At 38.6% G+C, this 25,679-nt stretch overlaps 2 protein-coding genes across 4 annotated transcripts; one reads left to right on the top strand and one right to left on the bottom strand.

Moving 5' to 3' along the window:
- Positions 1 to 21: 21 nt before the first annotated feature.
- LOC130172315 (antizyme inhibitor 1-like) lies at positions 22 to 8,839 on the bottom strand. Of its 2 annotated transcripts, none has more exons than XM_056380945.1 (12): positions 8,613 to 8,839; positions 6,916 to 7,037; positions 5,537 to 5,747; positions 5,155 to 5,328; positions 4,553 to 4,725; positions 4,124 to 4,258; positions 3,298 to 3,379; positions 3,037 to 3,111; positions 2,643 to 2,808; positions 1,955 to 2,070; positions 1,446 to 1,663; positions 22 to 1,339 (listed from the first exon to the last, which is right to left on the bottom strand). In XM_056380945.1, the coding sequence occupies exons 3-12, from the start codon at positions 5,636 to 5,638 to the stop codon at positions 1,225 to 1,227; spliced, it is 1,356 nt and encodes a 451-aa protein (XP_056236920.1). In that variant the 5' UTR covers positions 5,639 to 5,747; positions 6,916 to 7,037; positions 8,613 to 8,839; the 3' UTR covers positions 22 to 1,224. The 2 variants fall into 2 exon arrangements, with proteins under 2 accessions (XP_056236920.1, XP_056236919.1); XM_056380944.1 differs by lacking the exon at positions 8,613 to 8,839 and adding an exon at positions 7,744 to 7,967.
- Positions 8,840 to 13,617: 4,778 nt separating this feature from the next.
- atp6v1c1a (ATPase H+ transporting V1 subunit C1a) lies at positions 13,618 to 23,097 on the top strand. 2 transcript variants are annotated; one of them, XM_056381803.1, is made up of 13 exons: positions 13,618 to 13,760; positions 14,302 to 14,452; positions 15,068 to 15,135; positions 16,174 to 16,259; positions 16,982 to 17,076; positions 17,184 to 17,275; positions 17,778 to 17,876; positions 17,979 to 18,047; positions 18,244 to 18,336; positions 18,629 to 18,722; positions 19,860 to 19,957; positions 20,100 to 20,226; positions 22,363 to 23,097. In XM_056381803.1, the coding sequence occupies exons 2-13, from the start codon at positions 14,321 to 14,323 to the stop codon at positions 22,459 to 22,461; spliced, it is 1,152 nt and encodes a 383-aa protein (XP_056237778.1). In that variant the 5' UTR covers positions 13,618 to 13,760; positions 14,302 to 14,320; the 3' UTR covers positions 22,462 to 23,097. The 2 variants fall into 2 exon arrangements, with proteins under 2 accessions (XP_056237778.1, XP_056237777.1); XM_056381802.1 differs by having other exon boundaries at positions 14,292 to 14,452.
- The last annotated feature ends 2,582 nt before the right edge of the window (positions 23,098 to 25,679 follow it).

Genomic DNA, 25,679 nt, shown 5'->3' with positions numbered 1-25,679 from the left:
AATAAAACACAGACCCAGTGATTCACAGTTCAGTCAGTGAGGTGTTTATTACTGTTGATGTTGACAAGCACAGCTACAAGTTAATAAAAGGCAAACGCCCAATAATTCATCATGCCTTAGACACAGATTGGTAGACAACTTCACAGATATGATACACACATTGCAAGTGTGCTTGCAGAGTCAGAAAATTTTGGAATATTTTTTCAACATAAATGTTGAAAAAATATAATTAAATATGACAGAAATAGTAAAAAAAAAAAAAAAAGAAAAGAAAAAGGTTCTAGCATTTTAAATGATGCTTTCTGAAAAAAAAAAAAATCCATGTCAGCTGATTCATTATCCATCAACACTTCCCATGTTCCATCTGAAGCACATGCTGTCTAATAAACCTGCATCACTATGTTGTAACATAGGAGTTACCTGCCGGTCCTTCACTATTCTGGGAGTGAGCTACTCAGCATCTTAGAAAAACACAAACACCAGTTTACCGGTGAACACTGAGCCATTATATTTCCAACCACACCAGATCAGACGGCACTTATCATTTTATCTGGAGAGGGTTTCATGGTGACACTGCACATTGATCACACTGGCTTCATTCACTGCATCAAACAGATGAGTAAATGCACATGCATGTGCAGCAACGTAGTGCTGCAAGCCTCCAGTTTAAAACACTTAGAAAGACAACAACAGTTTCAAAGAAATAATGGAATCAAGCTTTTATCACACAAAATAAACTTTACAACCAATTAAAATAATAAAAACACATCTTTGAGGCAAAGCACCCCATAAGGTCTCAGAACTGTGTTTCTGTTTAAATACACTGCTTCACTCTGGGATAGATATCTTACTTTACAAGACTGGCAGCAGCAATGGAGATAGAGATAATACATTTGTCAAATATAATTATTTAAAGTCATAATATATCTACTGTACGAGTGTAAACTGTAGTGCCATGGGATGCCCAAAGCAAAGGGAAGAATGCATCTGTCTTTCTGGAGTCATCCATTTTGTTTCATCCTAATTAACAGCTACTTGGGGTTTCCAGGTCTAATCACATAATACACTATGCATTGGGGTTTGTGAGATGAATTCAATCTGGTCCCAGAAATTTCAAGCTCTATCTGTACTGTTGGTTCAGTTCATCCCAGTGGAATGTAGACCAGGGGAGGCTAGCAGCAGAAACCAGTGAGGGCAGTTAAAGCCTTCCTGGTCTGATGATTGCTAAGCTGGGACAGAGAGTGCAGCCTCTGTTTGGCAGGAATTGAGGAAATAAGGGACCAATGAGAAGTTCTTCAGTGTAGCCTCGTGGCTGACACCAGTGTCCTGCATCTCAAACCTGGTGACGGGAAAAAAAACCTGAGTCAACTGCAGGTATGCACAAGAAACAATGTTTCTTTTAAATGATTAACTTTGCGATGCACATGAATGTCACCTGTCCTTACCAGTCTCTGGAGGATATGACATAGTATACAGGGGGCGGGGGTGAGTCGGTGGCGGTGCAGAGTGGCTGACCCAGACTGTAGGCTCCAGCATGGCTGAACATGAGCCAGTCTCCGATGTTGAGCTCGGGTAACAAACAGTGCTCCACTACCTGGTCCAGGTCATCCCCAGAGGGGCCCCACAGGCTGCTGCTGAACACTGGAGCATCCAGGGATGTGTTCTGATAACACACAAAGAAGAGATAACCTGTTTGTACATGTATCACAACAATTGTTTTTCAGTAAACTAAGGTGAGTTGTGTTTTAGGAACCGAAAAGGGCCCACTGATTTTCACCATTTTAAATCCACTTTATACAAGAAATATCGTGTTCATCATCTTGATGATTGACTGATTTAAGGTTTGGTCTATAAGCAAGCTTTGCTTTTATTGTCATGTTTACACAAATAAAAGTTGAATAAATGGATGAACAATGGCCACGTCTTCCATCACCAGAGAATCTTTTAGACTTACCTTGTGAACAGATGGAGCAGCAATCAGTGTTTCAGACAGTTTGCTGGCAAATGATCCGTACACTCCCTCGTTCATGTAGTACTGGAACTCTGGCTCATCGTTGGGAGAGGGATCATCTGTTCAGAGAGATGGTGCACAACATCTATTAGAGTGTAATAGATTTATTTTTAAACTTGTTTATATTCACCAGCCGCAACAGCGTGGTATTATTTACACTTTGTGTGTGTGTGTGTGTGTGTGTGTGTGTGTGTGTCTCATCATGCCAAAATCTGGTCCTGGAGACAAACTGTTCAGACTGTGGCAGGAATGAGCACAGAGGCAGTTTTACTTTGGCAGGTGTTTGTGTGTCTGTGTGACAGAATTTTGTCACCACGATAGCTTCACAACCAAGCAAGATACAACCACAAAACTTTCCGGGTGTGTAGTTGAGATCACAATGAAGGCTGGGTTCATAGATCGGACCAGGAGGATCAACATGTTGATGGGCATCGCAGCTGGTGTGATCCCATCACAACATGGTCTCTAGTGTGTTTCATTTTACAGTTTGTGATTCACACGTTTGTATAGTTCTCTTTGGCACAGCAGCTGGGTTGACTCCACATAAAACATAGAGTATTTAATATTAGAGACATAATGCTCATTGTCTTTCAGTAGATGAGCCTTTGAAAGTGAATATCAGGCCACTGACCGTGTGCCTGGTCTTGGCGATCTCGTGCCACCACCTCCTTGGAGATGACGTTAACGGCCAGGGTGAAAGCAGAGGACACAAAAAAGCTGCCAGGCTCAGCAATGAGGGAAACCCCAGTAGAAGGAGGGAAGTACAGGTCCACCATAGACATGACTGCACTATTGATCTGCAAAAAAGATGACAGATGTAAAAAGTAGGAACCAAATTGGGTAGAATGTAATTCAAATGCAGCAAGTGACACAGTGGTGTCCACTTCAAACATGGACAAAGCGTATAGGCAAATCCTTATCACAGCACATTTCTCTACCAGTGTGTTGTTTATAAAGGTTAAACCACCCACTGATAATGTGTTTTTAATCATTGTCATGTGAAGAGCAGATAGAAATACACTGACCAGCTCCAGCTGAGTCTCAGAGCCACTGAAGCCGCCTCCAATGTCCAGGATTTTCATGTTAAAGCCAATTTCCTCCTGAGGAAGACAAAGGCTTGTAAATGTGTAACCAGAACACAAGTGATTACCAAAGCAATCACTGGAAGCACTGGAGCAATCACAAAGTGTCCAAAAGTCAACCGTGTGTGATGTAAGGTAATGGAAATGGTAGTCAGTGAACTGAACAGTGTAACTAGCTACATAACAATATTTAAGATTACTCACTCCCATATCAAAGACACAGCGCGCATCTGAGATGGCATGAACATACACCTGGTCATCTTCACAGGAGCTGGAGATGTGAGACCTGTGGATGAGGGTTAAATGGTCAGTTTAACACCTGAACAAGAAGCTACATTTTATCCTGTAGTAAATTGGTTGGTAAATTATTCTATTTTCTTAATGGTTTTTAATTCATATATATCATTTATACATTTTTAATTTGTGTCTAATGTTTTATTTTTACACTAATCACATAGTTTTTGTGGTTGCGACTTCCTTGATAATTCATGCTTTGTGCAGCACATTGTGCTTCCACCTGGAATGAAATGCACTGTATAAATAAAAGTTTTGCTTGCTTGCTTGTTGGTTAATTCCAGAGAGAGTTGCTGTGGTCTTTGTACTCAATCTATACTTTACTTTTCTTCAATCTGCTTTATAACCAGCAGGGTTCCCACACATTCTTGAACATGATATTAAAGGACTTTTCAAGGACTTTCCAGGCCCAATTCCCTAAATTTCAAGGCCCCAACACGTTATAGTTTGAGACATGGATAAAGATTAATTATGTTACAACACTAAGAATTTATATAATGAGAACTAGCAGGCTATACAGAAGGTCTCTTGCACACATGCAGACAGCAGCATGTAGTCTTTTTACAGGCCATTAAGTAAAAAGAAAAATGAAAAAAAAAACAAAACTTTCTATTTTTGTACTTTTGTCTATTTATGTGTATTTTCAAAAACGTTGATTTTTTTTCCCCCACAAACTTTCAACGATACCAAGGACCAATGGGAACCCTGTACCACAGTGCATTTCTGCAGGCCTCACCTGACCCCCACAACCTGCACACCCAGTTCCTTCGCTCTCTCCAGCAGGTGCCTGCAGTCCTTCAGGGAGCAGCCGAACGTCATGCTGATCTCATCGTCTGGACTAGATGCTTCTGTTGATACCTGCAGCAGCAGCCTGAATTAACACAGTAAACAAAGAGCAAACACAAAGGACCTTGTTAACTGTTTTTTTGAGAGAGAAAATACTCCAGATGAGTTATAGTAAGAAGCGAGCACGGAATCATAAAATTTCTGCTGCCAAGACAGAATATTTTTGCAACTTGATTTGATATAGGCAGTTTTGTTTCTCATATGAAACATGTGAGATTCTGTAACAAACGAAAAGTAAGTAAGAACTGATAACAAAGCCAATCATTAAGTCATATGTTCACTGGCAGTGGGACTAATACTAAAACAAACAAGCACTTACTTAGCATTGGGGTGGCAGCGAGAAATCTTGCGTAGCTCTGCTTCATTATCACACACCAGAACGTCAATGCCATTCTTTGCAGCATATTTAATCTGGGAGACCTGTTTGCAAACACCACTGTAGATGATATCTTCAGAGGGAATACCATGGCTCTGCACCAGCTCAAGTTCAGACTGACATATAAAGAGGCAAAGACAGAAAAGTAGTCCATTAATACACAGTATGTGGGTTAGTGAACAGACATTTCAATATCATGTCTTTCCTGCATGTCTAAACAAAATAGACGATAAACAGTGTTTAAAAGATGAGCACTGAGGTACACTGACCACTTGGTGGTGCCTTTATAACTATTCTACAGCTTGTGGACCAGGAGTTGTGCAATATTATTCTGCATTATTATACTTACTAAGAACGGTGGTATGTAATGGTCCCAATTTAGGACCCTGTAAAATAATGGTAGTAAAGTCCTTTAAAACATTTGTTAACTGAGCAATTTTCTGCTAAGAATCCAAGACTGTGCAGCAGCATACTGCAATTCTGACCATTGTTCGTGGAGAAACCTGAACTGACAACAGTGATGTAATGTGTTTGTGAGACAGTACCTTGTTGGTGCATATGAATCCAGTGCCAAGAGCAGCAAGAACTTCAATAACAGCTGGACTGCTGTTGCATCTGACAGTGTAGTAGGGTCGAATTCTGGCCATGTGTGTTCGCCAGCGAACATGTTGCCTCATTATGACCCCCAGGTCTGCTACAAAGAATGCATTCTTCTCAGACTGAGGAAGAAGGAAACATACATTTGTATGAGTCACACAAACATACACCCTGCAAGCATGTTTGCAACATGTGTCTGTATATAACATTACCACATATAAGGAACAATACAACAAAATACAACAGAAAATAAAACACTAGAAACACAAGAAATCCAGTTTAGTATGTGTATGTGTTAAATGCACATGTTGATACAGTGAGACTCCTTACCAGAGTTTGTTCATAAATGTGGTTATCAATCACGTCACAGAGCGCTGTGCCTCCCTCCAGTAGGCCAACAGAATACTGTGGTTCATCAGCAATACCTTTCATCCTCTCAACCGTTTTCCTCTAATCCGACAGGCATAAAGAATGTGGCTAATCTGAAGTGGTCTTGTTCACTCACTCTCGAGCCCCTGGGGTCCCAGACTTTTGCAACAAACTGTACAAGAAAAAGACTAAAGTCAACATGAGATATGTAGTTCAATAAGCACAACAATTCAGCCATGTTTGGACAGCGCATATTTATTTATGTTGTCCAATTCTCATTTATTCATTAGCTGGAAGCTAAACCTCCCCAATCAAACAAGTGATTTTCAGTGAGCATCCAATCAGAGCACAGAACAGGTTTCATGTTATGGCACAGCTTTGTGGAAGAGGCCTATTCTTCTGAAAAGCCACTGTGAAAACACAGAGTCTGGGGCACAGGGTTCATTTACTTTACCATCAATTACTCCCAACAAACAGAGCTGGTGACCCGTAAAGGTTCTTTTTGATGGCATTAAGCAAGGTACAATACTGTCTGCGTCCGTGTCACAACTTCACTTTCAATAATGTTGCACATACGTCAGAGATGCACAGCAGTGACTGGACCAGATCTGGAATGACTGTGGTTTTTGGAGGTTAAATGGGGAGACTAAACAATGTGCCTAGAAAGACTGCTGTGTGGTAGACTACTATGACAAGGCTGATACAAACAAAGGAATAGAGAGAAGGACAAGGGTGAATTTGCACTGCCTCCTTGATTTAATTGTGAAAGACAATTAAATTACAGCAATTACAGAAGAAATGTGAGGGCTTTAATTATCAACTTCACTGCTGAAACATGTGTTATATTAGGTTGGGAGATGGCTCAACCCAATCATCTCTTTAAAAATCAAACATTTATGCAACTTGGAAAATGCTTAACTCACTCATACCACAACCCCCATGAAAGACGTGATGACGTCAATGGGCACATAAATGTACACTTCACATATTAGCAGGATTAATACCTATAACCAATCGATTCTCCTTTACTGCAGCTAAATCATAGCAAGAGAAAAACAAATGCAGATAAAAGTCAGTGCAGAACACAGCGTCCTGTTATTTTAATAGAAGTGCTGGAAATAGATCTGAAATGTGTGATCTAAAATAACTATAGCCTGTTTGTGATTTATCTGGGACATGCTATTTATTAATATACCCATTTATTACCTCTGTCAAGAGTTTCCGTGAAGCCATCTCTCACAATGCATTTATGATAATACTCTCTATGTTTCTGCTATGAGAATACCCACAATGCAATCAAGAAGATACATTAATTCTTCAATTCACACCTAATTACTCACATGGATAAGTCCTGAGATGAACTCGTCCACTATCAGCTAGGATCCCAAGGTGGCTCGGCGTTGAAGTCAAATGACTCTCGGTATAGAGCTGCCCCTAAATCCTCTGGATAGTTGTTGTACACCTGCAAAGAGACACATGAGGACAGGGCACATAGGAATCAGTCACTGACAGGGAAACAACTCTGACGAGGACAGCAACTGTTTCTCCGCTGACACATGCTCCAGTCTACCTTAACATTTAAAAATTGTACAATCAAACGTGTTAAATGGTAAAGGAATAACTATGTGGTCAGGGTTAGCATGGGAGTTGCACATTGGTATAGACAAAGTATTTTTTTATGGTTTACTTTGTATGTGGTGCATTTTTACTGTTTGTTTTTTTAAAGTTCGAAATGTTATTATTTTGCACTCTGATCCATGTTTCATTGAATTGAAATGATGCAATCATGACCAGCAGATTCTTTTTCACGTTACGTTAAAACAGTATTTGCACACTCTTCTCCGACGCGAAAAGCCTAATACCACACTGTCTGATATCAACTCAAACTCATATTCAACATGTCTGACTTAAGTTACCTTACTTTCTATTGTAACAGGTCGTTTGCATTCATTGGTAACGTTAAGGTTAGCGTTAGCCCGCTACCTAGCGACATACAATGTAAATATTGTTGTACGGGAATCTGTTACTCATATTTCAATAATAATATTACTGACTGTTACGTTGTCTTTAATTTATTATAGCCAGCTCTTAAGGTTTACGCTAGGGTACCCTGTTAATTTGACATGCTAATTAGCAAGCTAACAACGCGGTTAGCTAACGTTACTTACGTCTGCTGAAAACCCAAAAGAGGGGACAGAACGCTTTTTCTTTTTCGGCGGAATTTTTAAAGAGTGATGGGGTTACAAAAAGAGAAAAGGATAACTGCCATGGACGTGGTGGATTAGGTCAACTTTTTGTTTGGGTGCTAGCTACTACGGATCATTTACAACGACGGAGCGAACGGCAACAACGGTGGTCGAGAGAGCGGTTAGGAACGACAGACAAACAGTACAGTCAAGTACAACAAAATTAACAGTGACACATCCGGTTAAAGTGTCAAAATAAAATCCATATCAATAAACATATGGCATTTTTTGAGTAATGAAAAATATCGATGTGGAAATATTTCTGCAAAATATCGACTCCGTCAAATTGTTTTTTCAGGATTATTTTTCACCGTTATTATAACTAAAGAATTAAAAATTATGTGAACAATTTCCCGGTCTGATTCTACTTAAATGTGGAGAGTTTGATACATCTCAAATGGGCGGAGTTTAGAACTGTCAAAATCAAAGACAATGACCTCAGTTGCGATAATAGATGACATGTGGAGCATGTATTAACGAAGCCATAAATTACCATGGCAATAATACCCAAATCCAAATCGCAATAATAATTGTAACAATAATAATAGCCTTGTTTAAATACATAATATTGAGTATGCTATTTCTACTTCTTTTGCTTTACACTTTACACTACACTGCTCCATATTCTATTTTTATTTTTTTTATTTATTTTTTTTACAACAGTGTATTCAAGAAACAGTAAAATTAAACAGTATTTTCACTAACACAATCACACCTTGGTTGACTAAATCTACATCTATAATAACCTTTTTAAACATTTAATAGGCCAGTGTCAAATTTCTCAACATTACCTGTGTTATGTCTTCATTGTGTTTCCCATGGCTCAGTAAAAAGGACAAAATGCTGTCCAATAAAGTTAGCAAAATTTTCCTTTTTTATCTGTTGCCAAGATCAACAGTTGCAAAACTTAACTTCCATGAGCAATGAGTAGATGGATGCATGTATTTTGTCTTCAAGTTCAAACTCAAGCTGGATTTCCTCGTCCCTTTGCCTTTGTTGTTGTGACTTTGAGAAGTTGTGCCTGCCTCTGAAAATGCAGGGTCTGGGGCAGTGTTTTTTTCAAGGAGATACATTTGCATGTCTCCCTCCTCGACAGTGGAGGAGGAGGGTGCCAAGGAGAGCTACTGTCAACTAAACAGAAGGGAAATTTTTTCCCTGGGGTTATTTATGACTCCATATCAATATTGACATCACCCTGGTATTAAGAGACCAACATACCAAATATCCAAATATCAGATATTATTAAAATATCCATGTGCTTAATTGTACATTTAAGGGTTTGAAAGTCTTTATGGCACATTTTCCACTGGTGACAGTATCATTTCTCTATGGATTTTTTTTGAATTATTGGGAAATAAATGCATGAAAGTATGGAGTTTGCCTTTGGGATTTGTGTTTGTTCTAACAATCCACCTATGTCTCTATCCTGGTGTCAAAGTCCATTTTAAGGTCTTTGTCTACTCAATTTTCCCGTAGTTCATTATTTTCAAGAAAATGTTACAGATTGACAGGGACACACAGTACAGACATTATTAACAAAAAATCCTGCATCATGTTTGGAACACACATAAGAACAATTATTTGCTCACTTCTAAATTTTGTGCAGTGTGAGTCTTTCTAGGATTCAAGAAACATTTTTTATCACCCAGTCCATGCAGATCCTTATTATTTTGTGGAGATTACATGTTAACAGAGCAACATCTCCTAAATCTTTACCACACTGAGTGATCCACATCATACAACAGTGCATGCTGTGTTGTTTTTGTGTTGCTCACAGTACTGTTGTGAATTCACATAACTGTGAAATTCTTCAGACTGTTAGATGAGCTTTGAGTACTCCTCAGGGAAAAATAAACAATAGCAGCATTTGTTTCGCCAATAAAATTAATGCTTAGAGTCCATTGTAAAGGCTGGAGAGGTTGCGTCTTTTCCTCAGAATGCAACACAAAAGCTGTTCCGTGTTTTGTGCATGTTTTCTCCAACACTAAATGAGCCTATGTATATATAAGTCTAATCACACATAGCATCTAAAGTGGCTTCCAGTAAAGCACAATGTTTGATTTCCATTGTTTGGATCATAATAGCCACCGCAGCTACTGGGTATGCGACAGCGAGACATGTGTACCACCCACTGTGAGGGCAAATACTCCAGTGGCTGCATTGTGCAGCAGGAATTCTTATTTGCAAACATAGCAGGCAGATTACATCAACACACAGATTTAGACAGACCCAGCTCAGATTAACCCTCACTGACCAAAAGTCTCCAGTCAAAAACAACAACATTGTCCCAAAGCAAGAAATAAAACAACTTCAACAAATTGATTACCCTCTATATTTTACAGCATAAAAATCTATGTTATTAACAAAACTTAGTCAAGACAAGACATCTGTAAACCTGCAGCATCTCTCCTTGTTTGAATGAGTGACTGATTAAACCCACCATGAATTGGTCTTACGCAACAGACTCTAGTGTTGTAAGTGTTGTTAAGTCACTCAGCAGTGGTTTCAACTCTTTTTGCCAAAGAATGTTGCTTCGTGAAAGGAACTCCAAACAAACTTTTCCTCACACTGATCTGAATGTTAAGCAGGACGATATAAAGCAACTGTCTGCAGGAACCCACACAGAAATATGTCCCTGTATCAAGAATGATGTTGCCATACATGTCACCTACAAGGGGATATATGTGGATATATGGAATACCCATTGTGAAATAATATATAAAAAATACCTATGATGAATTTTTATATGGTATAACATGTTACAAGCACATAACGATATAGTGTAGTATATTTAATTTATGGCTTTATGCAAGTTTATTAAAACAACATAAATATGAAAATTCTATATGCTTATATACGTTTTTCTTTTCTCATTAATTTTAAACATGTCTATCTTCCCATTCTGGGAAAGTAGTCTGAGACTTTTGGAATCCACTGTATATAATATCAACATATACTGACAGGCTTTGGGATGGATATATATTTATGTAACATATCTACGATATAAGCATACATACATAAACATACATATTTGTATGGGCTAGACATATATGTCATTATATGAAAATGAAAGGTTTCATATATCACTGTTTACGGCTTTATTTTATATGTACATACCTTTCATATATGGAAATTCTACATTTATGTATATAAGTACATATATTAGATTTGTGAATGGAGAAGAAATCTTATTAAAATACCTAATCAGGTGTGTGACAATGATTTTCCAAGAATGGCAATGGAAATTCAGTGTGACCTTCTGTGAATATAGGAGTGAAACTGTATATTTTCATGTATTTGAATTATTATAATTGAATACCAATGTCAAACAGACTGTTATGATTTGAAATGTGTTGATCCACTGACATGAAACATGTATATCCTATATTCAAGCTTTGACCTACCTGTCTAACTTGTAATATTATGTGTTATGTTGTAATGGTTGTGCTTCCACTATATAAAGACTAAACTAAACTAAGCTAAGCTAAACTAAGCTAAGCTAAGCTAAGCTAAGCTAAGCTAAATTAAACTAACTAAACTAAAATGAACTAAAATGAACTAAATACAAGGTTTTGGTTCTATATATACCATCTGAAATGAACTTCTTTGGAACTTTTTTTTTTTTTTTATCTCTGGGCTTTCCCACTTCATGTCATTTTCAACAATAGTGTCACATGGTGGAGAGATACAGGGAGATATACCATGATGGTCAAACAATAACACAGTCTAAAAAATTATGCACTTTTCACCCTCATTTCCTTTCCGCCAAGATAGCCAGAATAATTCATTATAATAAGTTCATAACATAACTCAGTGTCAGTAGTTGAGATCTTTACATGTGTTAACGTGGTTTATTGTAAAAGTACAATGCAGAGTACAATATTTGACAAGTAAATGATGTTTAAGAATGTCTTGAGTGGTGTGTCTGCATGTGTGTCTACATGTGTGTGCAGACAAGCACTTGCACAGATGTAGCCAACATACTGCATGTGTATCCTACACACTGCATCCTGTGTTTCCCTACTCACATATACACACTAGCTGGTATTTAGGTTTTGTGTGTGTGTGTGTGTGTGTGTGTGTGTGTGTGTGTGTGTGTGTGTGTATGTGCATTTGTGCATATATGGAAGCAGTAGGTCACCACAGTCCAAGTCAACTAAGTGCAGGTCATATAAAGATTGAGCAGGTGATGTGCGGTGAGACAGTGTATACAAAGCATTTAAAGACCTTAATTCCTGGAACAAACAAGTGATTCAACAACAAACTTAGTAGTTAGTACTAAAAGAAAAACAGGGAGTATTTTCTAAGAAGTGGAGGAATATTCATAAAATCAGTTTAACCGTTTGTTAGCTACTTTAAAGCTTTTATTTTATTCTAATGCTTTAACACTTTCAGGCCTTATTCAGTAACTATGGACACAACTTTGAGACAAATTACAGAAGATGTGCGTGAGAAGCTGAAATGGTTGGGGAGTCCATGTAAGGACAGAGTGTTGAACTGTGTGTGAGAGAGGGAATAGTATTTAGCCTATAAATAGTTATTTCTCTATTCAGTCCTATTTATTGTTAAAACAACATTTTGTCTTTATTGAACCTGAAGATTTTACACACCAGACTCAACAGTAGCTTGCGCTCTGCAGACTGACTGATTGTGGCGTGTGTGTGCGTCCTGATAACAGCCCGGCAGACTGGCCTCAAGCCAGTCATGGGCAAACTCACCCTGCCGTTTGATGTCGAGGGTTGGCTCCAGGCAGACCAAGCATTGTGTCCTAAACAATGAACCCCAGACCCACTGAACTATAAACATGTCCCTTTGGGGGCGTTTTCCTAAGATTCTGTACAGGAGACACCCAAAGTCAGGAAACCTGACCCAGCTTTTCCAAATTTAGTAACTCTAAAGTCGCACATGCTGCTGACTTGGCATCCAAGATTGTCGGTGTCCTTCTCTAATAAGGTAATAATGTCCTAGGAATGTTGACTAGGGCTCAAGTCTGGGGTGGAGGTCTATAATTCAGGGTATTTGTTGAAATTCCATATCAAAAATGAAAAACAATTCCATCACGTAAATTAACTTTTGTTAAATTGACTGTGGCATGGAAATGTCAGCCCCATTCTACAGAATAAAGTCATTATTCATGGCTGTCCTTGCGCTTTGCACTGTTGCATAACAGCAGTACAATCTAGTTATGGCTGCTGGAGTGTTGTTGAGGCTCCCCTTTATCTGGAGGCTTCTCTCCGATATGTTGGCAAGTCTCTGCCCCAGGGTAATGTCCTTAAACCTGAATGTTGATAATGTACAGAATCACAGTGTAATTTTTGTCAAACTTTCTTCTATAAAACTATAATTTGTTTAATTTAATTTATTTTCTTTGTTGCTGTTTTATCCTTTTGTGATGCACTTTGTGACTTTATTAGGAAAAGTGCTGTATAAATAAAACTTATACTTATACTACTAGTTATTATTGATTTATTTATTGATTTATTTATCTAATGCCATTCAATCAAGAATTTTGTGATACTCATGTTCTGTACACATGACATCTATTGCATGTCTGTGTCCTGGAAGAGGGATCCCTCCTCTGTTGCTCCTCCTGAAGTTTATTCCATTTATCCACGTTAAAGGTTTGTTTGCTGAGTATTTCCTTGTCCGGTGGTCTAAGGAGAGAGGTAAAGTTGTGATTGGTGGTACTTAAAACTGACTTGACTTGCCGACTGGCGCTGCAGTACCCACTGTCCACCAGCTGTGGCCGCTGCTGAGTCTCCTCAGTGAGTGGAGGCAGTGAGAGGCCTTCCGGTTCCTCTCGCAGATCAGCTGACTCTGATGCTGCTGTCAGGAGACCTCACGAACTGTATTGAATGGCAACTATGAAAATTATCAAGCCATAGAAACACTACAAACAGCTATATTTTAACTGGTAACGGCCACATTTTAATACACAGGTGAGTGAAATTGTTAAGTAGCCACAATTACCGCCTGTGTTGTTGTTGTTGTGAGCCAAGCTAAGTGGCTAACGGTAGCTAATCCCTGCTGGATGTTGCTTGACCTTAACCATCTTTTTTGGCAGCTTCTTTCGACATAGTGTGTCGTTTATTTCTTGTTTATCGCTTTGAAACTTTATGTAGTTGTTAGAATATAAATGCGAGAGCTAGAAAAAACGTTATTGTCAGCGTGCAATGGATTTCGACCCTGAATGAGCTCCTGTTGCTATTGTAGCAGTCTTTCATTAGCCTGCTTAGTGGCAAACAATCTCAGCATACTTAATGTCAACAGCACCAGCAGCTCTCTGGAGCTATCATTTAGCTAAAAACACGAGATGTGTAAAGACAGGACTTTACCTGTATTATAGCCAAAGCAGTGCTATTGATAAAGAGACAGACTCAGTGAAGGGGGGTGGAACAAAACCTCATAGTTTTATTAACTGAATAATTATAATAACAGAGACAGTCACATTAGCCTAAATATCTTCTCAGTTTTCTCTAGCTGCACCAGTGCTGTAATCATGACAGAGTTTTGGCTGATCTCTGCACCTGGAGAGAAGACCTGCCAGCAAACATGGGACAAAATGATGGCAGCCACCACACGGACCAACAACCTCTCCACCAACCACAAGTTCAGCATACCAGACCTCAAGGTTAGCATTGGATTTATACCCTCTTTATTGTGTTTCATACTTTTCCACCTGTACACAGCCACAACTCTGTGATATTATATCATCTTTTTACTTTACACTCAAGTAGTTCATTGTGGTCCTGATTTTCCTTCTTGCACAACTCATGATGTTCCGCTTAAAAAGGACTTAGATAGTGGTTGTAGATGCAGGCTAGTATCAAAATCACTCACCTTATATATCCACTGTCAAGAATAAGCTGACTCTGTGTATGGGAAGCAGCCTTTACACAGATCCGTTGCCTGCATGTTGAAGCGATGGTTAGGGGAAGGTTTCATCCACAGAGCGGTTCAGCTCGTCCGGATCCTCTCTGTGCTGAAGGTGAAGTAACCTCGCTGACCTTGCTGCCACATGGGGCTGCAATGTTCTGCTGGAACTGTTAGCAATGCATGAGCGTGTCTGGACAAAGAGGCGCCGTTCTAAGCACATAGGGCCCCCTGGATGTCACTGTAGGCTGATTGAACCCCAGATGTCACTGTTTAAACACAACCCCGCTGACCCAGATGTCAGGACTGATGATGAGTCAAAAGTCATAATGCGTTGATGTTTTATTTTTTTCCTTTTTGTGTCCAAAAACAGGTCGGAACATTAGATGTCTTGGTCGGACTGTCGGATGAACTGGCCAAATTAGATTCCTTTGTCGAAAGGTATGCTACCTGCAGTGTTCTGACTTGAACTGAACTTTGCTATTCTCTATTTCTGGAGGATGATCATTGTAGCGAAGTTGTTTTTATAATCCCTTTAAATGCTGTCCTTACTTTAAATGACATTAACAAAATCTCCCTCAACTTGTGTAGCACTCCAGACTCTCTGATGTAGCGGGTTTACCGCTGCCTAATCCCCTCCCTTACCTTGTAACAATGAGGAATTTCACAGGGACCTGGGACTAGCAAGCCTTGCAGTCTAAACTTGGCAATTTACAGTTGGGTGACACACCAGCAGCTCTTTCTTTAGTCATATTTATACCCGATGACTTATGTGCCGCGAGTATGTTTGACTGTAATTTATAGCATTTTGAAAATATGACATCCAAAACTCACACACAGCCATTACTGCCTGAGGCCTGCTATGCCTCCTCTGTGAAAAGACTGTGAGAAAGACCAACTATGCAACACGGTTTCACTTGTTTGAGTAGAGTCTGTCTTTAATCTATTTCCTTTTTGAAGTTTCCATCCATTATAGATAGTCAAAGTGAAACCTAAGCGACAGATATGTGACTTGGCTGAGTCATTGCATGGCTTCAGTACTCTAGGCACAGTTCTGCTTAACACTATTGATTATATTATAGGGGATAGTTTTATAATATCTTTTTCATGGAATGAACTGTCAATGTTTAGGTGGGTTTGGTCAAGTTTTAATTTGTGCCACTACCACCTACATCAGCAGCCTGATGTTTCATGTTACTTTTATCTATTTCACCTGTAGACACAGTTCGTCTCTGATGTGCTGCGGATCAAAAACCTTTAACTCTGAAAGTCTGCCATTTTATAATTGCCTTGTCAGGAAATTGCCCTCACAGAAACATGTGAACCTTTTTGATGTGTGTGTATGTTTGTGTTAAATATAGAGGATGAGTTCATGGTGGTCGTGTGAGCATGTGCAAGGCGAATGTGTGGTTTACTCTGGCTTTGAGCACGCAGTTTGTGTTGGCATGGTGTGTTTTGATTGCTCCTGGTTGTTCACAGTGTGGTGAAGAAGGTAGCTCAGTACATGGCCGACGTGCTGGAGGACAGTCGAGACAAAGTACAGGAGAACCTGCTGGCCAATGGAGGTACAGTGATAGTTACAACACTGTTGATTATTTTACCACTAAAAACATGATTACCAAGTGAACAGGTAATGTATCTTTCACATGGAATCTTCCATTGAGGAAAATACAACTTTATCATTTACAAATCACTGATGTTGTTCTTTACAATCTTATATAGTCATGTGTTAAGAGTCAAATCATTTTGAATTAAAAAACAACATAGTTGTCACTTGTCTCTTGGTATTTAACCATGCAGGTGCTTTGATTTCATTTGCCAATCTCTGAAATTTCTGTCTCAGAAATCATTGGTTCTATAAAGTCAGTTTCTTTGGTACATTAAAGTTCCTGTGAGCATCGTCCACAGTTAGTTGACGTCTGTGAGTTACAGGGACACTGAATCTATAAAAATCTGTTGAACTGTTAAAATTAAAATTTTTCTATTTTATTATATTCAATACTTTCAACAAAACAGACTAAATTCCATTGATCTTTATTATGTTGTTATGGTGGCAGAAATTTTCTGTGAAGGACATATCAAAATCTTGGCAAATAAAATTGGAACTATTTGCATGACTAGATACAATGAGAGGTAAATAAGAAATTATTTATTTTTGTAATTTGGAGGAAAACTCTTTTAGTTGTATTTGAAAGCGCTGTAAAAACAGCCTTACTTAACTTTTAGCTGGACATAATGTCATAAAAGAGAGATAATAACAAGACAAATCTTTTGCTGTTTTTTTCAGTTGATCTTGTCACCTACATCACAAGATTTCAGTGGGACATGGCAAAATATCCCATCAAACAGTCACTTAAAAACATCTCTGAAATCATCTCAAAGGTGGGTCTGTCCGTTTAAGTAGAAAATATACATGTGGTGTCATAGATTCCATGTTAATCTCTATTTCAGTTGTAAGTCTTTTCAGCCTTGTTTCTCATCTTTTACAGCAAGTAACCCAGATTGACAATGACCTGAAGACAAGAGCGTCAGCCTATAACAACCTGAAGGGAAACCTGCAGAACTTAGAGAGGAAGAATGCGTAAGTGACCCGCAGACACTAAAATGCATTTCTGACACTAAGGTCTTTAAAAAATGTAATGTAGTCACAGGAAACACCAGGAGCAGCTAGGAAAATAAATCAAAAAAAGAAAAAATTTACTTTCCCAAGTCTCATCAACGACAGTGTGGCTATTAGCAGAACCGACTATAAAAATGGCTGTTGGCTGGCAGCACGTTATATCAGGCAGCTCCGAAATATAACACTACCCCTGCAACGAAAATGTCATACTAGAATATTTAGTCAAAAACCTCCTTAATTAAGTCTGATCTCACTCCTGTCCATATCGTTTTATTCCCTTTTTCTTTTTTTTTTTATTGATTTTACAGATTTTCAGTTCTCTCAGTGTGTCAGAGGAATTACTGGACATGTTTTATGACTGTATGGGCTGAAAAGTTACTGCGACTCGGCAGTGCTTTGGCAACACCCAGCCCCGTTCACTAGGTCACGTCCATGTTATTGTAACACTGCTGTGTGCCACTAGGGGGAGCCTGCTGACCAGGAGCCTGGCTGACATTGTCAAGAAGGAAGACTTTGTGCTGGACTCAGAGTACCTCATCACTCTGCTGGTAGTTGTACCAAAGTGAGTATTACTTCACCAGTCAAATAAGTGAAAAAGAAAGCGACATACTGCTTCATAATGTTGAAGACAGATTTATTTTATCCTGCTGGTTTGTTGTTTCAGGACGGGGTACACCGACTGGCAGAAAACATATGAAACACTCGCTGAGATGGTGGTGCCTCGATCCACAAAGTGAGTGATGTCATCATATCAAGCAAAATATTAGATTAAACATTTTTTCATTTTGTATTTTTATGCACTATTTGTCTCGTGATTTTGGTTTCATCTGTATTTTTATTCATTTTCTTGTGTTAATTTTTTATATATTATAGAGTTGTCTTAGCTGTATCATTGCAGCAGTGTAACAGGTACCTTTCCTTTCTTCCAGTCTGCTATTTGAAGACAACGACAGTGGCCTGTTTAGTGTCACTCTATTTAGGAAAGCCATTGATGACTTCAAACACAAAGCCAGAGAGAACAAGTAAGAGCTGTTACACATTCTTTACCATCACACAACACTGTGTGAATCATAAAACAAGATGTGTGAAAAGTGACTACAAAAAGAAGCCAGACTGTTGGGTAAATATAAATAGCTCTAACTATAAATACATGTATCAACAGGGAGAGCGACACTGATCGCAGGCTGTATAAACAAATTTTATTATTTTCACACAGCTGTCACTCTTTTCTTTTTAATGTGTGAAGAATTATAAGCCAGTATTGTTATAAAAACAGAAATATTCATGTCCCCTCCTCTCCATCTTATTTTCTAGGTTCACAGTCAGAGACTTTCAGTACAATGAAGAGGAGATGAAGGCAGACAAAGAGGAGATGACGCGACTCTCCACAGATAAGAAGAAGCAGTTTGTAAGAGAAACGGACACTGTGGATTTTGTTTTAAAGTTGGCTCGTACTTTTTAAAAATAGGTCTAGATTTCTTCTGTAGATTTGTTTTTGTGTTGTTCTCATTGGTATGGTTCCTTGCTGGCTGTGTTAAGACCTTTCATTAATCTTGAAAGTCATAGTCTTAAAAAAAAAAAAAAAATCCCATACAAGTGGTTTGTCATGTTTTATCCCATTATTTACTGTACAGATGTGTATACACATACAGTACATTACCCGCAACCATTTTTCCTAATATACTGTATGTTTTTAGTCAGATTTTCTACCTTATGTAATGTTTTGTTTTAGCGCATTATGAAACAAATTTGCATCTAAACAGTGTTTTCGGGAAATCAATTTCAAAGGAAAGACAGAAAGCAAATGTGGTTGTGTAAAAAGGTTCTTGTATATTTGTTGGTTTCCTAAATTTAGGAAACAACCAACTCACAAACTCAGATAGCAAAGCATCCTTTAACACATTAACAGAAATGTTTTTTTTTTTAACAAATTAACCATTTTCAGGAAAGTTCACCAGTGTCCTTAAATTAATGGAAAACCATCGGCTGTTTGGAAGTCAGTCAAAATCCTTGTGAATCAGACAATACCAACAAGGGCCCACCATACATAACTAATAGAAACAAATTTAATGGGCCTAATAAGGTTCTACCATACTTTACTAATATCTTTATTGTATTGTGTTTACATTTCTTTCAGTGGCTTGTAAAATACTGTTAGACACATTTAAACTCACCTTTTGTCTGGATGAGTTTTTTTTCACTGTGCTCTGTGCAAGAAAACTGGAGTGTGTGTGTTTTATCAGAAAAGAACCAGTTACAGCCAGCAGCAGCCAGAAAATGCTGACCACACACAAATCCACTGCAGTAAAAAAACATTTCCTACTTACCAGTGGTGTTACAGAAAATGGGCATGTTTCAGACAGAAAGAGAAATAAGGCACCCTCTTGTTTAAGTGCTGTCTGCCAGAGTTTGATAAGCAGTACCCATTTAAGTCATTGGTTACAAATTAATTCAAGGTTTTAAAACTGACACATCCAAACTAGTGTAGTATAGTTACTATTAAAGAGTAGCTTTTCTAACCCCATGTTACATTTCCTCTTTGCAGGGTCCGCTTGTTCGATGGCTGAAAGTGAACTTCAGTGAAGCTTTCATCGCCTGGATCCACATTAAAGCACTAAGGGTCTTTGTGGAATCTGTTTTAAGGTACAGCCCCTGTACCCCCCATGTATATAACTACATAAAAGCTGAACACATAATCACTTGACACCGTTTTAGTGATTAAAAGTTGTTTAAACTGTGTGTTGCTCCTTTATGGTTATTGCACATGTGTGATGTGTTCCTGCAGATATGGGCTGCCAGTGAACTTTCAGGCCATGCTGCTGCAGCCAAGCAAGAAGACCATGAAGAAGCTGAGGGAGGTGCTCAATGATCTGTACAAACATCTGGACAGCAGTGCAGCAGCTATCATTGATGTGAGTAGTTTGTTAATACTGTGTAAAGATCTTACTGCAAGGTCATAGCATGAGGAAAAACACTGCACATCTTGAAGAAACAACTTCATGATATGATTATCGTGGCAGAAGTTATGAAATAAAATATCTCAGCAGGTATTTAATTCATAACTGAAATGATAAAACATACAATACCTTGATTTCCTAAAAGAATTAAACCAAATATCTATTTCAGAAACAACTTTTAACTCCTTTATTCTAAAATGCATTGACAAGTTTTAGCTTTTCTACAATTTAATACACAGTTTTTGCTGTTCCAAAAGAGGAAATTAACTACTAAACTATTTACTAATTTAAACAACAGAACCTGCAGTGTGTCCCAGATCTATTCTACACATCAAATCTAAGCAAGTTTGGAGTATGTCGTGGGTTTACTCAATGCAGACATGGATGCTACATAAATACTGTCGAGTGCGCTGTTCATGGACACTATTCTTCCACACTGCAATGCACAGAGGCAATGGAGGAGCTTATAAATTTGATTCAATGATGGGACGTGAAACGGCTCCAGAAAGAATTTGGAAAAGAAAAAAACAAATATTAAATCTTAAAGATTTTCTCTTTGTGAAGTTGAATTGGAAGTAACATTTAAGTTAAAGTTACTGTTAGTATATCGTGGTAAAGTATGTTGATTTTAGTCTTGTATACTAATACTAATTTGCACTTTGTATACTAAGTGCAGATTAGTATACTTATTATTGATTTGGGACATATCAATAAGGAGTTTCTACTGCTGCAGTCTGTGATTTTCCTCCGTCATTGCCTGAGAATAACAGGTGCTCCCCCTCATGGCCACAGACGGTTAGACAGTGGTGTAATGCCTCTTTTATATAGTGTGAACCATATACAGCGATTTAACAATGTTGTGTAAGTAAAACTAATGGTAATACACTTAGTATTTGGTAAAATAACTGAAAAATAGATATATGTATTTTTTTAAATTTAAATGTCACAGTCTTAAGTTAAAGTTATAATATGTATCTTTTTATCCCAAATGTTTCCAGCAATTCTCAAACTGAGAAATCTGTGATTTTCATCATGGTAACAGTACGTGTCATTTGGTCACCTGTCAATGACGACATATCCTCTATCATCATGTGTTAGTGCTGTAGTTGTAAGCCACATACACTTTTTACACTTTGGTGGTTTTCAACTCTATGTTTGAACCAGATGAAGGATTTTGGTGATCTTAAATTGTCAGAGAAAAGAGCTGAGTAAATGTTAGACAGCTCAGCTCCCAGCTGCTGGAGACGTCCTGTCCTGTGTCGCTGAAGAGCGTTGGTGAATCTCTGATCTTGAAAGTGAAACTGCTTTATTTGTTTACTGGCTTTAATCCTGTGGTGTGTTTGTTATGGAGAGGAGGACACCTCTGTGGATAATTCTCAGCTCCCAACTCTTCCCTGACGTCTCTGTCCTCCGTACAGCGTCGGTCAAACACTGACTTTAAATGTGAAACTGCTTTATTCAGTGTTTTTCACAGTTAAAATCACCTGGTCTGTTTGATTTCTTGAATGACTGACACTGAAGGAATCCAAACTAGGAGAAGCTGGTGGTGAAGACAACAACTCCCATAATCCCACGCTATTTCATGACATCGCCCAACATTGTCTTTTGTTATTGTTGTGATTGAGAGACCCCTAGAGGCAGAAGTTACTGACTGCGTTTAAATGCAGGTTAACCTGGGATTTAGCATGAGAGACATTTTATATCATATCGTGTTTTTCTCAGAGCTCACTTGACTCTGTAGGTGGTGCTGTTTTCTTTCTTCAGCCATGTTAATGCTGCACCAACTACTGTACCTCTGTTATCCTTATATTAGTTCCAAACAAGCTGTAGTTTTAAGTAATACTGTAGGGTATTTACTGTTTGTCAGAGTGTTGGATTCAGTGAAGATTTGCCTTTGTGTCATACTGTAAAACAGCTGTTTGTCAGCATAAGGGAGATTTTATTTAGCCTGTAATATAAAAGATGATCTCAGATATTCACTAATTCAAACTTCTGCTTACACACACACACACACACACACACACACACACACACACACACACACACACACACACACACTAACATCACTGTTTCTTGTCTTCTCACTTCTAGTCTGCGATGGACATCCCAGGCTTGAACCTGAGCCAGCAGGAGTATTATCCTTATGTCTACTACAAGATCGACTGCAACCTGTTGGACTTCAAAGTTTAACACTTTTCCTATTTTGTCTTTATGTTGAGTGCTGATTAAATTATGTTTTTCCGGGTACAAACCTCCCTCTCCTCCTCCTCCTCCTCCCCCCTCCTTCCACCGTCCCAGCTGTCTCTCTCCTCGCTGTTGCCTCTCAACATCAGCTGCTTGAATGACAACGCTGCATGTTCATTCCTTGTGGTGAAAAGGCTCATCGACAAGCTTCTACCACTTTTACAACCAAGGGACAAAAAAAAAGAAAAGACTTTTAAATATTGTTTTTGTTTACAGTTTATTTTTCTTCACAAGCCACACAAATAATTGATTTTTTGATGTGAAAATTAATTAAGAAATCAAACTAAAGAGCTGTGTATTTACTGTGTCATTCCACATGTGGTGGTGTGTATTGATAGCTACATCTTCTGTATCGGTGTTCGGAGATTTGTGTTTATGTATGGGCAGTTTTATCATTGTTCCCATGGCAACCAGATCTGTATGTCTCTGATATTGTGGGTCACCCCCTGCGGACATTGTGAAACAAAGATGTTATATGAGTGTGTGTTGTTTCATGTTGTGTATATTTGCTGTCAAAAAGAGATCTATATCTGAGTATTGTGTAAGCCATTGATTGAATAAATATGATTGATGAAGAAATCATATCAAATGTGAGTCAGTTTGTGGATAAGTATCAAGAAAACTGCTGCATGTTCACCGTTTCTTCTTAGATTTTTTTGACCAGAGTGCAGAAGAGTATGAATGTGACATGACTTGAAAGTCATATGGAGACGTTCATGTGAGAGAAGTGAATGTGAGACTCATACAGCAGCTTCTGTGTGTGTAGTAAAAAGAGTTTCTCTGTGAAGCCTCGTACTGACTCATTTGCAGAGCCTTGGGCAATTTCGAGGAAACGTCCTCTTTAAGTAGAAATCATTTGGAATCTACACAGCTCCAAGGAAAATACTCAAGCTTCAAAATGCAAGGGACCTGCTGTATATACCACCAGCAGAGGGCAGCACAGGATCCGTCATGATCATGAATGCGTTGTTAGTTGGTGCAGATGGCTGCCTCACAAAAGCTACTGGAAACCCAAAAAGGAGGATTCACAAATGTAAACATGGGAAGGGCGCAGCAAACGCATACACTCTCCACCCTGGGAACCTGTTTATTAAAGTGTAACATGTACACCCACTGAGCACTTTATTAGGAACACCTTACTCATACCGGATAGACCCTCCCTTTGCTCTCAGAACAGCCTCAGTTCTTTGTGGCATGGTTCCCACAAGAGGTTAAAAATATTCCTTTGAGATTCTGCTCCTTGTTGACATGACTGCACGTCATCATTTCTGCAGATTTGTCACATTCATGCTGCTAATCTCCTGTTCTACCACATCCTAAAGGTTTTCTATTGGATTCAGATCTGGTGACAAGGGAGGCCACTGAACTCATTATCTTGCTCATGAATCCATTGTGACATGGTGCATTATGATGCTGGAAGTAGCCACTGGAAGATGGTAAACTGTGGCCATGAAGGAATGCACATGGTCAGCAACAATACTCAGATAAACTGCGGCATTTAAACAATGATTGATTGGTATTAAGGAACTCAGAGTGTGCCCAGAAATCATTCCCCACACCATCACCACAACCAGCCTGAAGTGTGAAACCAAGGCAGAAATCCAGATTCACCAGACCAGGCTACGTTTTTCCAGTTTTCAGCTGTGTCCAGCTCTGGTGAACCTGTGTCCACCACAGTCTCCGATTTCTGTGCTTTGCTGACAGGTACCAACAACTACCTGTACACCTGCTCATTCATGCAATTATCCAATCAGCCAATCAATGCATACAATCCTGCAGATTCAGGTCAGGAGCTTCAGTTAATGAGTGTTCACAGTAGTGGAAGGTGAACTGCTCGTAAAAGTAGCAATATCACTCTTTAAATATATTCCTATATAGTTTCATATACTATTGGGAATTTTACATATTTTACAAATGGACCATATGTTCTGTGTGTAACATCTCAACCTGAAAAGCATCTAGTAACTACAGTTGTTGAATAAATACAGAGGAATAAAAATACAAATCCATCTGAAATGTTCAGTGGAAGTATATAGTAGCATGAAATGGAAATACTCAAGTAAAGTACAAGTGCTTTTCCCTCCCAACAAAATTTAAGTTCCGATGTGATAAAGATCTTCATTAGTTTGACCAGTCACTGAAAGACATAGACACACCTGTCACTCAGGAGTTTGTAATCTGCATGATTAAGAGTCAGTCAGCTGGATCAGTCAGTGCAGAGCCGGTGACATTGTCTGAAACTCCCTGAGGAGACCAAGTACACCAACACCTGCGATAGGTGAAGAACCACAGCCTATAGAAAAATCTGTAAACGCTGACTTTGTTAAGAGCTCAGGTGTTCTTAATTATGGCTGATTGGTCCTCTGCACAGGATGAAGACATACAACACACAGTAAGAGTGATAACAATGTTAATCAAGCTCAGGCCCCTGCTGTGTCCTAATCAGAGGACTAATCAGGCCAATAAGTGAAAACACCTGTGTGGATGGACCATGGCTGCGTGAGGCTTTGACTATCTGACCAAAACACAGGTAAAAGCCTTCTACAGACACGTGAACACCACCACAAACAAACAGTGAACATTTTAAAAAACATAAACTAGCCAAGAAAGTGATGCAAAACACAATCAGACAAAGATCAATAAATAAGAAATAAGACAACAGATATAAAATGGGACCCAAGATGTTCAATATATCAAATAAAATAAATTGTATAAAGAAACTATAGGTCTAAAGTAAGACACAGAATTTTGACTGGTACTGTGCAGCCTACACTCACACTAAAATAAGAGTGAATAAAATAAAAGTAGAAACATTTCAAATAAAGGCAGCGTGAAGTGCAAATGGTGGTGTTTCACACATGCAGTGTATTTACTATGTCACAAATTAGGAGCAATGAATAAACTGCACAGAAAAGTGCATCTGCCTTACTGCGGAACAGGAGAAATGAAAACACATATGAAAACATGTAAATCACTTATGAGCTCACAATGATTCAAGTCAAATACATTACACTACAGTTTAACAGTAATGTTAATGTTTGCTCTTATTAACTCCCCCTACCTCCCACCCTGTGCGCACTGTAGACTACCCTGTCAAACCCTCCAGTTCCCATCAGGCACCAGCTACTAATATATGCAGGAATCATGGAGCCTGGATTTGACAG

Source organism: Seriola aureovittata, chromosome 7 (assembly GCF_021018895.1).
Source record: "Seriola aureovittata isolate HTS-2021-v1 ecotype China chromosome 7, ASM2101889v1, whole genome shotgun sequence".
NCBI classification, from domain to species: Eukaryota; Metazoa; Chordata; class Actinopteri; order Carangiformes; family Carangidae; genus Seriola; species Seriola aureovittata.
This window is presented reverse-complemented; position numbering and strand designations above follow the sequence as displayed.

Excerpts from the sequence above, each read along its gene's own strand:
- LOC130172315 (XM_056380945.1), bottom strand. The coding sequence starts at position 5,638 with ATGAAAGGTATTGCTGATGAACCACAGTATTCTGTTGGCCTACTGGAG. Across the intron at positions 4,259-4,552 it reads CGCTGCCACCCCAATGCTAA|GCTGCTGCTGCAGGTATCAA; the intron begins GTAAGTGCTTGT and ends GTGTTAATTCAG. Across the intron at positions 1,340-1,445 it reads GTCATATCCTCCAGAGACTG|GTTTGAGATGCAGGACACTG; the intron begins GTAAGGACAGGT and ends TCCCGTCACCAG.
- atp6v1c1a (XM_056381803.1), top strand. The coding sequence starts at position 14,321 with ATGACAGAGTTTTGGCTGATCTCTGCACCTGGAGAGAAGACCTGCCAG. Across the intron at positions 15,136-16,173 it reads TTAGATTCCTTTGTCGAAAG|TGTGGTGAAGAAGGTAGCTC; the intron begins GTATGCTACCTG and ends GGTTGTTCACAG. Across the intron at positions 17,276-17,777 it reads AACTTAGAGAGGAAGAATGC|GGGGAGCCTGCTGACCAGGA; the intron begins GTAAGTGACCCG and ends GTGTGCCACTAG.